This window comes from Equus quagga, chromosome 1 (genome assembly GCF_021613505.1).
Source record: "Equus quagga isolate Etosha38 chromosome 1, UCLA_HA_Equagga_1.0, whole genome shotgun sequence".
In the NCBI taxonomy this organism is placed as follows: domain Eukaryota; kingdom Metazoa; phylum Chordata; class Mammalia; order Perissodactyla; family Equidae; genus Equus; species Equus quagga.
This window is the reverse complement of record NC_060267.1, coordinates 90806295-90819558: the sequence shown is the minus strand read 5'-3', so window position 1 is coordinate 90819558 and position 13264 is coordinate 90806295. Positions and strand designations below refer to the sequence as shown.

Below are 13264 nucleotides of genomic sequence, written 5' to 3'. Positions count from 1 at the left end.
GGGGGTGGGAAGTGTGGGAAGCTGCCCTGCTGACGGAAGGATGTGAGCCTGGGGTCAGTTTCAGCAATTTTCACCGGGAAGTGGGCTTTGGGGTTCTCCACTGCCATCGGTGCTCACTTTAAAATGAATTTACCAGCTAGACCATGTTAAAAGCCATTTATGGAGTTCCAGGTTCTTCCCTTTACACAGTCTCCATGGGGGGGTCTCTCGGGAAGAGGGTGCCCATGCAACCTGCCACTCTCCCAACACCCTCAGGCCCTCCCCGCCAGGCACCCAGGACAAGGACCTGCAGCCTCCCCCGGGCGAGCTCTCGGGCCCTGGGGCGCTGGTGCTGCCACACTGGGGCATCCTGGGGTCCCGTCAGGAGGTGTGCACAAGCCGTCCCCCAGCTCTGGGGTCCTGCTCACCATAGACCACCAGCTTGGCTCTCCTGGATGCAGAGCCCGCCTCATTGGTGGCCTGGCACTCATAGTCCCCACTGTCGGTGGGAGAGACGGAGGCCAGGAACAGAGACCCCTCATCCAGCACCGCCAGACCAGGCCGGCCACGCAGGGGCTCCGAGGATGGGCCCTTCCGCCATGTGATCTGCGGCTTGGGTGTCCCTGGAAAGGTGCACGGAGTCATGAGCATGGACACCCTGTCCCCTCCCCCTCCACACCCACATAGCACCTCCTTGAGCAAATGTCACTGAGCCTCTGGTGTACGGTTCCAGGCACCTCCTCATGCCCCAGGCCGGGAGGAGCAGCTCCATCAAAGTTGCAGGTGCCCACATACCCGCCACCTCTCCACCCAATGCCATGTGTCCCAGCACTCCCAGTGCCCTGAGGGCCACAGGCACAGGGGCCAAGAGCCCTCTCTCTGGCTCCCTTCTCAAAGAGGCCCCATGGGGCCACCCCGTTTGGCTTTGCCCTCCCGAACCCCTCAAGGCCCTGCGCTTTCTCTTTGCCCACCACCTCCAGCTTCCTCACATACATAAGACGCACGGATCTGGGTGTTTCGTCTATTGCCTGTGTCCCCCCACAGGACCAGGGCCTTTGCTTGGTTCTCTGCTGCACTCTCAGTAGCAAGCCCAGTGCCTGGCACACAGTAGGTGCTACATTAATGAACAAGCCTGCCATGCTCAGCACCTGCACTTTGCCATAGGACCAAAGCATGATGGTGGAAAGCCTGGCTCAGCTCAGCCTGCTCGTCCCTTCTCAGGCACTGGGCCAGGCACCTCCAGCCACACAGCCCGGCCGCACTGTGAGGGCCACCATCCCCTGGATTCCTTCCCGGACACTCCTCACGTTGGACTGTTCAATGTCTGAGTCTGCCACCAGACGGTCGGTGTGCACAGCCTGGCACACAGGGGGTGTGCAATAGAGAGCCAGGCACACAGTAGGTCCTCAGACTGGTGTTGCAGGAATGACCCAGCCTTCCAAGCAGCACATGTGCTCAGGAGGCAGCGGTGCCCAGTGGGCAGGGCTCAGCCCCAGCCCGGCCGCCTTGCTGAGCGCCCTCTGGACAAGGGCAGCCCCAGCCCACAGCTCTGAACCCTCAGCCCTCGCCGGCCCTCCCACCTCCACCAGCGCCGAGCAGGAAGCACGGTGGGGGACGCTCCCCCAAACTCGCAGGTCAGCACCTTCGGCACCTGTCACTCCACTGCCACCACGAGTCATGGGGACGCACAACCATTGCTAACACCGATGATCATTAACCCCGCCTCCCCCACTCCAGCAGTGTGAGGCGCTCCCTATACACACTCCCTCGGTCTCGCTCCTTTATCCTCTCTCAGGGGCCTGCGGAGGCAGGTGGGCCACCTCCTTTGGGAGGGCGTGGGGGCGGGATCAAGATGTGGCACATGCAAGGCACCCTGGCATCCTCGTCGTCGTCGGGAGGGGCCCTGCCCGCTCCGCCTGCACTGACTGCTCCCGCCTGAGATATGACCCTCTGCCTACCAGCTGGGAGGGGACGGCCAGGCCACCTCGCTCCTGCGGGCCACTCATCCCCATGTCTGTCCTCCCGTAGAGCCACACACCACACACGATACACACACACCATACATACACAGATACCACACACACACCATATATACACACACCACACCACATCACACACACATCAGACACCACACACACCACACACACCACACCACACACACCCCACACACACTTGTGTCCCTCTCAGCTCCTTGAGCTTCTCCCGAGAGCCCACCCACTCCCGGCCTCCACCACCCAGGGGACGAGGAGTCAGAGCCGCTGGTCTGGAGGGGCGCTCGGCTTTGAAACATCTCACGGGTAAGGGAGTCCCAACCACAGGGCTGCGCGGAGCTCTGTGAGGCAGGCTCCAGGGGACTCCGAGGGTCACTGAGACCACTCGTCTCACCGGCACTCCCATCCCCAGGGGCAGAGAGCCGCAGGGATGTGTCAGAATCACTGGCCTCTCCTGCACCCCCATCGGGAGCAGACCTATGGCGCCACCCGCGCAGGGACCGGGGCTCCCCGCTCCAGCCCGGGTCTCGGGCCTTTTCCTGCCACCCCACTCTCCCACCCCCTGCCCTGGGAGCCCAAGGTCTCAGGGCGGCGCGCCAGCACCCAGCGCCACCCCCGGGAGCCGCCTGCTCTGTGTCCACCGCATGGGGTCCTGCCCACGCAGCTGGAGGCTGGCCCCGAGGACAGTCCCTGACCTGCCAGGGATGAACCCGGGCGGTGTGAGCACGTGGGGCCCCGAGGGCGGGGGCTGGGGCTGGGGGGTCCCCCTCCCCAGTCCTGGGAGCGTGCAAGGGCTGCTTGCTGTTACCAGAGATCGACACAAGGTGGCGGCCCGGCCTCGAGTCGGGACCTGGGGCCCTGCAGGTGGGCAGCTCTGCAGACTCCCGGGGGCGCGTCCGCGTCCTGCCCGCCGCTCCCTCTGTCCCTCCTGGGGGCTCCCTAGGGCCCCGCGGCACGAGGAGGCGCAGGTGAGACTACAAGCGGCCCTCCAGGCTCCTGCGGGCTCTCGCCCACCCTTCCAGAGAGCGCGTGGGGGGCGGGCACGGGGCAGGGGACACGGACGACGGCGCGTCCTCCTGCCAGTCACAGAAGGGCCAAAGCCAACCGAGGCCCCCGGGGCAGGCGGCGGGATGCGCGGGTGCCGCGGAGGTTTACAGAAGGCAAAGGCGCCCATTCCACACGCCTCCCCAAGCCGCTACCATGCACCAGGCACGGTGTCCGGACCTAGGACTCGTGTCGTCCCGCTGAGCCCTCACAGCAGCCCTGCACGGAGGGACTGGTATGACCCCACGGGGCAGATGAGAAAGCGGAGGCTCAGAGAGGAGGTGTAAGCTGCCCCAAGCTGCACAGCCCAGAGGGCCAAAGCAGGCTTTAGCGCTGGGCCATTGACCAGAGGTGTCTATCTCGGCCCCACACTGTGCTCCTGCCCCAAAGGGGGCCCCTGAGAGGGCTGGTTTACCCAGGGCACAGGAATCGGGCCTCCAATGAGAAAGTCTGGCGCTTGGGGAGAGGTGGGGCCACTGAGCCCCAATCCTGGGACCCTCCGGCCCTCCTCAGCCCCAGCTGTTACAATCACCAGGCACAGAGTGGCCTCTGCTTAGTGGGCACTTGAGGCTGGGGCAAACTACACCACACTTTGTGAGTCACCTCCTGGCTGTGTGACCTTGGGTGAGCACTTAACCCCTCTGGGCTAGATTGCCTCTAATGAAAAAAGAGCTAATGCTTATATGCATCCTACAGGGTTATCAGTGGGATGAAAGGCCTGGCATGGCCTTGGCTAGGAGTGAGGACCCCATAACCCTCGTAACCCGTGAGCTCTACCCACAGGGAGTGACCCAGGGTGCCAGAGTGTGGCCGGGCTCCTCCCCAGCCTGCCCCACCTCACCTCTGGCAGGGCACGGCAGGCTGGCGTTCTCTCCTGCCACTCTCTCCAGCAGGCCACTGGTCTCATCGGTCCCCCAGTACGGCGGCTCTGGTGGGAGGTGACGTGGCCATACTCACACCCCTGAGCCCAAAGCTTGGTGCTCCCCCAGGAACCCAGGGCCAGGGTAGAAGGTGTCTCACTCCCGAGCCCCAGGCATAAGGGGGCGAGTCAGGGCCCGTGGTGCTGGCCAGCCTCCCGTAGGGTGGCCCAAGGAGCAGCCACCAGGGCCACGCACCACCCCGCGGGCCCGGGAGGCCGAGCCTGGGCATTGTCCTGGCCTGCGCGTCCCTCCAGCAGCGGCTTTCCCAGTTTGTCCTAAATTCCCCACAGTTAAGATGTGAGCACCGCTGATCCAGAACTCTCTACGCACCAGGCGCTTCGCACACATTGTCTCACTGATCGCTCACGTATTATTGGGCCCATTTTATGGGGCAGAAAACAGAGGGTCAGAGAGTGTAAATGACCGGCCTGCGGTTGTCCAGCTCGAAGATGGAAGAAGCCAGACCTGGGCCCGGGCACCTTCTGTCCCCCCCAGAGGACCGAGCCCCCGCCATGGGGACAGGGCCGGGAGGAAGGGAGGGGTCAGGCATCTCAGAGAGCCAGGATGCTGCTGGGGGACAGGGAGAGGTGAGTTCTGGGGTGCAGGGGTGCAGACTCACCCAGCACCCTGAGCTCCAGCTCCCAGGTATCCAGGCCGGCGCTGCTGGAGGCCTCGCAGCGGTACGTCCCGGTGTCTGAGGTCCGGATGGCTGCAAAGTGGACGGTGCCCTCGGGCCGCCCACCCCGCAGGGCCACCCCGTCCTTGAACCACTTCAGCCGGGGCTCCGGGCTGCCCTCGGCCGCACAGTTCAGGTCCAGCGCTTCTCCCGCGAGCACCTTCAGGACCCGCGGGCCTGGTTGCACCTGCGGGGGCACTGAGAGGACCACAGAGGGGGCGTCAAGGCAGGGGGACCCCCGGGGGGGGTCACCAAGCCTGGACCCACTGGAGCCTGCCACAGGGCTCCCCATGGCTCCAGCAGAAATCACTGTGGGGCCGTGTAAGGCTGACCGATCCTCATTTTGCCAAGAAAAGACAGTGGAACCCTCATGCGGCCCCCCAAATGCAAGTAGAATCTGGCCTTTCACGTGAACACACGTGCTCCTGTCAAAGAATTGCTCCTCCGGGCTCAGCTTATTTCTCCTCCATACTCTACCCTCCCCACCCCTCCCCCTCCTCGGCCCCCACCCCTCCCCCTCCTCGGCCCCCACCCCTACTCCAGACCCAAGTGCACCCCACACCGTTTGAGAACCACCAGCTGGGAAACATCCAGCTCAGTGCTAGATGGGGAAACTGAGGCCCAGGGGGGCAGAGAGACTGACTCAGAGCGGCAGCACCCGCAGGAGGTTTGAATCCCAGCTCTGCCCCTCATGGTCACAGGCCCCTGCCCCGGCCAGAGCCTCAGTTTCCCCTGCTCACAAGGCCAGCCCAGGATGAAGTGAGACGCGGTGTTACGGCAGCCGGCGCAGAGCCAGGCCACCGCGGGACCCAAAGTGCTGTGGCCAGCACCCTCCTCGCTCCCATCTCGCTCTCCTTCCCTGGGCTGTGGGGAGGGCGGTGGGCTCACTTCTTTCGTATTTGGGTTTTCAAGTCACTTTCCCATCCTCCGTCTCATTTGCTCCTTCCCACAGGGTGGGGCATGTCGTCCCCATCTCGCAGACGAAGAAACTGAGGCTCAGGAAGGTTCTGTGACTTGGCCAGAGTCCCTCACCCCCTCGGCTGTGTGGCCCCACCCCTGGGTCTGTGTGACCAGGCGGCCGGGCCGGGGAGAATTCTCGGAGCCCAGGGGCCACCCTGCTGTGGGAGCTGCACGGGAGACGGGGACAAGTGTCCTGGGTCCTCGGCAGGAGCTGGGGAACTCCCACTCTGTTCCCAGCTCCGGAGGAGGAGCCCAGAGATAAGAGCATCTGTGGGGACATGGCCCCTGAGCAGAGATCAGCCCCTCGGCCCAGGGCCTCACTGTCCAGGGGCGTGAGGGTGTACCCACTCTGCCTGCCTGCCTGCCCTGCCCACCGTCTGGTCTCTCACACACACATTTGCTGCAAATAATAACTGTGCTGAGGCCTGATGTCCTCCATACCCCTCCTGCCAACTAGAGGATGGGCATTATTGTGGCTCCCACTCTACAGATAAGGAGAGCAAGGCTCAGAGAGGCCAAGCAGCTGGCCTAAGGTCACACAGCCAGGCAGTGGTAGAATGAGGATTCAAACACAGCCCTGCCGGCTCTGAGGCTCTGCTCCTCATCCTGGGCCTGCTTCTGCCTCTCATACGCTCATGCAAACCCACAGCAAAGCTTGGACACCCCTCCTTCTCTGAACCTCAGCCTGTCCCCCTGTAAAATGGGGAATTAGTTTAGACCAAGAGTTGGTTTTTTTCTGTAAAGGGCCAGACAGTAAATATTTGAGGCTTTGCAGCCCAGATGGTCTCTGTCGCAACGACTCAACCCTCAGTTACAGCGTGAAAGCAGACACAGACGATGCATAAATGAATGCGTGTGGCTGCGCCCCAACAAAGCGCGTGTCTATGGGCACTGAAATTTGCATTTCATATAATTTTCACATCATAAAATATTATTTGCCTTTTTCGCCCTGATCACTTAAAAATGTGGACACCGTTTTTCACCGATGGGCCGTATGAAAACAGGGTGGATCAGATTTGGCCCAGGGCCGCTGGTCGGCTGAGCCCCGCTCAGATGACTGGCTCCCTGGATGGCGAGCTCCACACTCTCTGCAGGAGGGCTCCCCCAGCTGGCTGCTGTGACTGGGACCTGGACGCCCAGGCGAACGCCCACTCGTGGGCCTCCGGACCGAGGGGAACCAGAGCCACGGCAGGCACTCAGGGGCCTGAGCCCCAGAGGATGGGGTGCGGCAGAGGGCCCAGCACGGACTGGCCCACAGGACGCGCTCAGAGGGCAGCGACTCCGGTCAGAGCGTGTCCAGTGCCCTGCTGAACGGGCATGGGAGGGCAGGGCTGGAGAGGGCCTCCTGGGGGCTTCAGAGGTTCCCAGCAGGACCAGGGCTCAGACTGGCATCCCTCTGGGCACCGCCAACCCCGGGCACCAGGGCTGGGCCCCGCACGAGGCAGAGGCACCCTCAGACCCCACCCTCCATGGCTCCTCCTTCACGGGGCCCCCTCCGGACCCCCGAGTCCCCACTGCCCTACGCCCTCCCAGAGCCCTGCCCTCCGTTCTCAGGGGGCCTCCGAACAGCCTCTCCAGGCCCCAACCAAGGGACACCGGAGAGGGAGAAGCGGGAGGAAGGCAGGAGTGGAGGTGATGGGAGGAAGCGCTGAACAGAGCCCGGCGTGGAGCCAGAGGAGGGGGCACTGGGAGCCCGACGGACAGAGGGAAGGGCAGGGCGAGGGTTTGAGATGGAGGCCGCTGGCGGGGCCCTACCTTGCACCATGAGGATGTAGTGCCGAGAGACAGACCCTGCGGGGTTACTGGCTGTGCATTCATAGAGGCCACTGTCACCGACCTGGGCCTGGGCCAGGCGCAGGGAGCCGGACCGGAGGAGGCCGTGCCTGTGGGAGGAAAGGGCACTGGTGAGACCCCAACTGACCCCACTCTGCTGGAAAGGCCTCAAGATCCAACTTGAACCAGCCACCTCCCCCCGGAAGCCTGCCAGGACTGAGGCCATGTCCACCACCCACCCTTCACTCCTCCCCCAGGCCCCGCCTCCACTCCCCTGAACCCCGGAGCCACGGCCAGGTCCCCCTCCAACTGCTGTGACAGATAAAGAGCGTTGAACTAGGAGTCCACCGACTTGGGTTTGAGTCCAAACCCTGAACACTTCCCACTGGGTAAAGCAAGGCCCTTCACTTCTCGGAGCCTCCATTTCCTCACCTTCGAAATGGGCCTGCTAAGGGGGCCTGCGTCTGGGGCTGGGGAATGGATTCCACGTGTGCTCAGCCCAGGGCCTGGGCCTGGCCGCCGGTAACTCCCCCTTCTCTAGCACACACCCCTGCCGTTCCTCCACCTGCCCAGGGGGCATGAGGCCCCGTTGGAGGCCCCTCCCGCAGCTTCCAGGGAGAAGCTGCCAGCCCAGAGGCCCTTGTGGTGTCCTGTCGTCCAGAGCTGTGTTGGGCCCTCAGGAGGGAGCTGTGGAGGTCCCATCACTGCCCTCCCCAATCCAGCCCACCTTGCTGACGTCACCTGGCCCCCATCCCACAGGGAGCTGGGACCCCCCCGCCAGGCTCCTGCAGCTGGGCTGGACCCCAGAGGGACCCTGCAGACATGATGTCACCGGCCCATATGTGCTGGCTCTGTGCAGCCCCTGTCCCATAAGACCCCGAGGGCAGCTGCGGCCACCGGCCCCAGGGGGCCCCGAGTGCAAGCGGCCAGCACAGATGCGGGGGCCCCAAAGGCCAGCCCCCCGGCCTGAGCTGGCCAGGTCACAGCTGGCTCTAGAACCCAGTAGGCCTGGGCTCCCATCCTGGTCCCCACTCCCCTTTCTGCTGAGCCTCAGTTTCCTCCCGCACAGCCTGGGGGTGACAGGAGCCAGGTCCCCCAGGCAGCTAGCAGCAAAGCGCCAGGCCTGCCCTCGTCAGACAGGTGCCAGCAGTTCGCTCTGCGCAGCCTCGGGCTGCGAGCAGGGCCCGTCTCCCCTCTGTAAAGTGGAGCAGTCATCCCCTGGCCAGCGGCCCCCTCCGCCAGGTTGTCCGCAGCATCCTGCAGGCACTTGGGGCAAGTTCTCTGAGGATGTTGTGAATGATATGCCGGGTGGCAGCCTCTAGAGCCCAGCCATTGGGCAGGACCACCTGGGTCCAATCTGGTACTGCCATGTGCTTGCTGGGTGAGGTTGGGCAAGTCACTTAACCTTTCTGTGCTTCAGTTGTCTCATTTTGGAAAACAGAGACAACAGTGGTGCTTACCTCTCATAGGGTTGTCCAGAGAACTGAATGACCTAAGTCACAGCACAGCGCCCCCAGGTACTCAGGTACACAGAGGCGCTCAACGTCAGCTGTCACCCTGGTGATGGCAGTGCCCCCATGAACAATCTGCAGTGCAGTTTCACAATGTTTAAGACACTTACATTAATGGCATCGTGTATGTGTGTGTAGGTCGCCTTCATTCCTTTTTCACGGTTGTGTAGTATTCCCTTGCATGATCATTTCACGATTAGTTAATTTGTTCCCCTTTTAGTGGACATTTAAATATTTTAAATTTTTTATTTCTTCTACTCGTTCTCTCCTCTCAGCAGCAGAGCTCTCTGCACACGGCTGTATGTGCCCCCCATGCCCAGGAGCCAGAGGCTCAGATGCCATCAGCTTTCACAGTGGAGACCCCATCACTCTCCCCTCGTAGGGCGGGGCTCCTTTTTAGACTCTCTCAGCTCTGTGTGAAACATGCAGAGACCAACTGAGGGGAAGGCAGGAATTGGGGTTCTACCAAGGCTCCAGGTGGCTCTGATGCAGGTGGTCAGGCGACCACCCCTTGGGAACACTGCACAGGGACACTGGGAAGTGCCCCTGCCCTGAGAAGCAGCCGGAGGAGCGGATGGAAGTGGCGCTGTGGCAGCAAGTGGCCCTGGTGTGAAGCACCATTCTGCCTCTTATGAGCTGACCTTGGGCCAAGGACTCCATCTCCCAAGGAGCCTCCGTGTCCTCATCTGGAGTCACAGGAGATGGCGAGGATGAAGTCACACGACGCATGAAGAGCCCGCGGTGCTGGGACGCAGTCGGGGATCAGTGAGGTCCCTGCTGTTAGGAAGGACCCCCTCCCCCCAGCATCTGGGTCCTGGCCTCCAGTCTCCCACCAGCTGGGCAGCCCGGAGCAGACCCCTTCCTCTTCCAAAGCGGACACACAGATGCTTATTTGTCCCTGTGACAGGTACATATTTCCCCTACGTGGCTCCACGCCCAGGTTTGGTTTTTCTCATCCATGGTTTTTTTTAAGTTAAATAATGTTGACATCCACCAAACAAGAGCCAAATCAGTTTGAGGCTGAAACATGTACCCTCAGTCCCCCTCGGGCCAGGGACAGTTCCCTCTAGGGACTTCGCTGCAAACCTCGGCTGGCAAAGCAGACACAGCATGGGTCAGTGGAAAGAGGTCTGGGCGGGGAACGGGAGTTCCGGATCCGAGGTCCAATTCTGCTTTAGGCGTGCTGTGCACCCTCAGGCAGGGCAGCTGACGTCTCCGAACCCCAATTTCTTCATATTTGAAAAGGCAGCTCTGGGCTCCTTTATCTCAGGGGTTGCCTTCTAGTTCTTCTGAGAACTTTAGAAACCATAGAACCCTCGCTTCCTCCCTCACCAGCCCTTAAAAGGATAGGAAGGGGGAGCTTCTGGGAAAAGCAAAATAATAAAAGAAACTTCCAAAAGTGGAAATAATTCTCAACAATAAAAGGAGGCGTCTTGTCTTTCTCGGGACCAGCCCCCGGGTCGTTTCCTAGAGGGGGAATGCCGCTCACAAAGGAAGGACTAGAAAGAAGGGAGAATCCGTCTTACAGACAGACAAGCCGAGGCCGGCAGAGGCCTCCCCAGGCGCTCTCGCCACACTGGCCTGTGCCCACCTGTCACCTGTGGGCTCCAAGAAGACACACCCCCATCCGTCTTAGCTGACTTTGTTTCCCCAGAGCCTAACCCAGACCTGCACAGAGCCACCCCGACTCCAGCTAGACTCAGGAAAGGATAAAGCACCAGCTGTGGGCCTGGGGCTGGCTGGACGGGACCCGGAGGCCCGGGGTTCCAGGGCAGCCCTTCTCCCCGCTCCCCGCAATCCCCCGTTTTCCCAGAGGCTCCGTGGCAGGTGTGGGGCTGCGGCCCGGGGAGGGGCAGAGGCACGCTGCTGCTGCGTGCGTGTGGTGTCTCAGCAGCTGCCGCCAGGTCACGGCTGTGGCGTGAGCAGCCAGATGGCTCCGTGTGGCGCCCAGATGAAAACCCGGGGAGGTTCTGGGGAATTTCCTGTTTATGACATCCATCCATCGGCTTAAGCCTTCGCTGTTGGCTGAGAGTCTCACACAGCTACGCAGATGGGGGCCAGGGGAGACCCAAGAGGGGCCCATCTACCTCGGGCAAGGAGCCCAGTTCAGCCAGTTGCTCATTCACTCATTCACCCATTTGACAAAGAGCCATTGGGTTCAAGGCAGGTCAGCTCCCGCTGTGGGGGAGGAAACGCTCCTGTCCTCAGGTTGCTCAGAGTCTGGGTGGTTTGTCTGCACCCGGTCCCTCTGGCTGTGTCCCATGTTGCTCGTCCTGCTGCCCCTGTGTCTGCAGCACTTCTGACCTCACCGCACGAGCGCCGAGCCTTCCCGGAGGACGGTCAGCGGCTGTCGAATGACCAGCACTCTCCACAGGCACCCGGCTGGCCAGGGGGCTGGTGCTCACCCACGGATGCCCACCGCACGCCAGTGTGCACCAGCCCGGCCTGTGTCTGCTGGGGCCAGGGCAGGGTCTGAGCCTGGGGCAGGGGAGGGCCCCCCACCAGCCCCAGTCAGCCTAGAGGGCACCTTCACCCACCGACGGCCCCTCTGACCTGCATCTCCTTGCTGGGCTCACCCACCCCGTAGACCCATGTAAGGAAGCCCCAGAGGGGAAAATTAAGCTGGAGCAATTTAGGAAGAGGGGCCTGATGCTGACCAAAGGGCCAAGCACAATATAGAGGAGAGAGAGAAAGGATGTGCCATCTCCTGAAACCAGCAATGCTAACAGGGATGGCCATCAACTACTGAGCTTTCCGTGTGCCTCCCCGCGGCTGAGCCCCTTCCACGCACATTCTCACTTGAAACTCCCGACAGCCACCGGCAAGGCAGGCAGATTCTACCATCATCACCAGCAGAGGAGGGAGCTGAGACCCAGAGAGATGAAGGCCTGCTGTCCACGGCCACCCAGCTGGTCAGGGCAGAACTGGGACTGGACCTCAGACGCTGCAACTGCGCTCCCCACCCCTGTGGGGCTCTGGACGGTCGGCTCTGAAGTTTCCTTCAGTTGACCACTCCCCAGAAAGAGAGCTGCTGGCCACAGGCTGGCAAGACCCAAGCTCAGAGCCGCCGGGCCAGGACCCAGCATGAGCTGTGAGCATCTGCCAAGGGAAAGACCCCACGAGGCGACCCTGGGCAGTCCGTGCCGTGCCCCCCAGCAGCCGGTGAGGCAGCAGCTTTGCTCCTGGGTTGCCAGAACCCAGCTGCAGCCCCGACCTGTCCACTCCAGGAGACAGGCTGCTCCCGGCCCTGCAGCATCCTCAGGATGCTCCATCCTCTCACTGTCCCCTCCTGGCCAGCCTCCCCCGCCCCTCCCCGTGGAGGCAGCTGGATTTGGCCCTGTGTGGGACCCTGGCCTGCAGCCCCAGGGAAGCCAGAGCCCGAGCCAGGAGCTCTCGCAGCTGTCCCAGCTACACATCAGAACCACAAACAAACATTGTTGCCTAGAAACGCAGCCTCGCCCTAGCATCCCCGGGCTGAATCCCGGGACCCGAGCCACTAGGCACTGTCTGGCCACCACTGCCTGTCCAACACTTTCATTTCTCAGATGGGGAGACTGAGGCCCAGAGAGGGGAACAGACTTGCTCCAGTTCACTCAAGTGAGTTGGGGGCGAGGCTGGAGGGACACCAGGTCTCCTGCCATCTGACCGCACGCACAGCCAGAGCCCGCGTCTGCGCTCTCCCACGCGGCTTCGGCACAGTCCCTGGGCACACGAGACGGCTCAGAAATCCTGCTGACTTCGATTTCGAATCCACAGTTTTCACGGGCTTTTCACAAACACTCCCAGAGGGTTGGAAGACCCCACGGGCCATTCCCACCCTTGGACTCAGCCGTTCGCTTTCGGGACTTTACCCCAAGGAGACGACCCAGAAGATAAAGAGGGGCGTTTGTGCAAAGATGTTCCAACAGCTCCATTTATTACCACCAAACACTGGCGACGGAGCCCTTGCCCCAAACAGACGAGCAGCTTAGCAACAACGAGAGCTGATCGCCCTGCAATGTTATTTTGCCCTTTAAATAAAAAGCAAGTGATACGGGCCAGGATGAACTGAGAAAATGGGTGAACGGGGAAAAGTTATCAAAGATGAGGGCAGAGCAGAAGATGCGCCAAGTTTAACGCTATGAAAGCATTGGCATGAACAAATCGCACGGGACCGTCGACACGAGTGGCGCTTCAGCGTCTAGCAGCTACCCCACTCCCATTCTGTTTTCTTTCTAGAAAGGACTTTCTGACTCAGAGCATCAAGGCTGCTGAGGGTTCAGAATATGCTCTCGGCCCTCCAGAGAGAGCAGTGGCCTGACCTGGGCCCAGAAGCTTGATGTGTGTGTTCCCGTGTCTGTATGTCTGTGTGTGTCCATGTGTGTGCATGTCTGTGTCTCTGTGCATGTCCACGTGTGTGCATGTGTATTC

The 13264-nt window shown here is 61.8% G+C and overlaps 1 protein-coding gene across 10 annotated transcripts in view; it reads right to left on the bottom strand.

Annotated features, from left to right (window-relative positions):
- Positions 1 to 13264, bottom strand: part of HMCN2 (hemicentin 2) — a 155427-nt gene that overhangs the window by 86302 nt on the left and 55861 nt on the right. For 9 of the 10 annotated variants that reach the window (XM_046674598.1, XM_046674527.1, XM_046674536.1 and 6 more), the window contains 4 exons: positions 7326 to 7453; positions 4554 to 4808; positions 3856 to 3942; positions 408 to 602 (listed from right to left, as the gene is read on the bottom strand). In XM_046674598.1, coding sequence (XP_046530554.1) covers positions 408 to 602; positions 3856 to 3942; positions 4554 to 4808; positions 7326 to 7453 — 665 coding nt within the window. The remainder of the gene's footprint in view (positions 1 to 407; positions 603 to 3855; positions 3943 to 4553; positions 4809 to 7325; positions 7454 to 13264) is intronic. The other variant, XM_046674544.1, reaches the window with a different exon arrangement.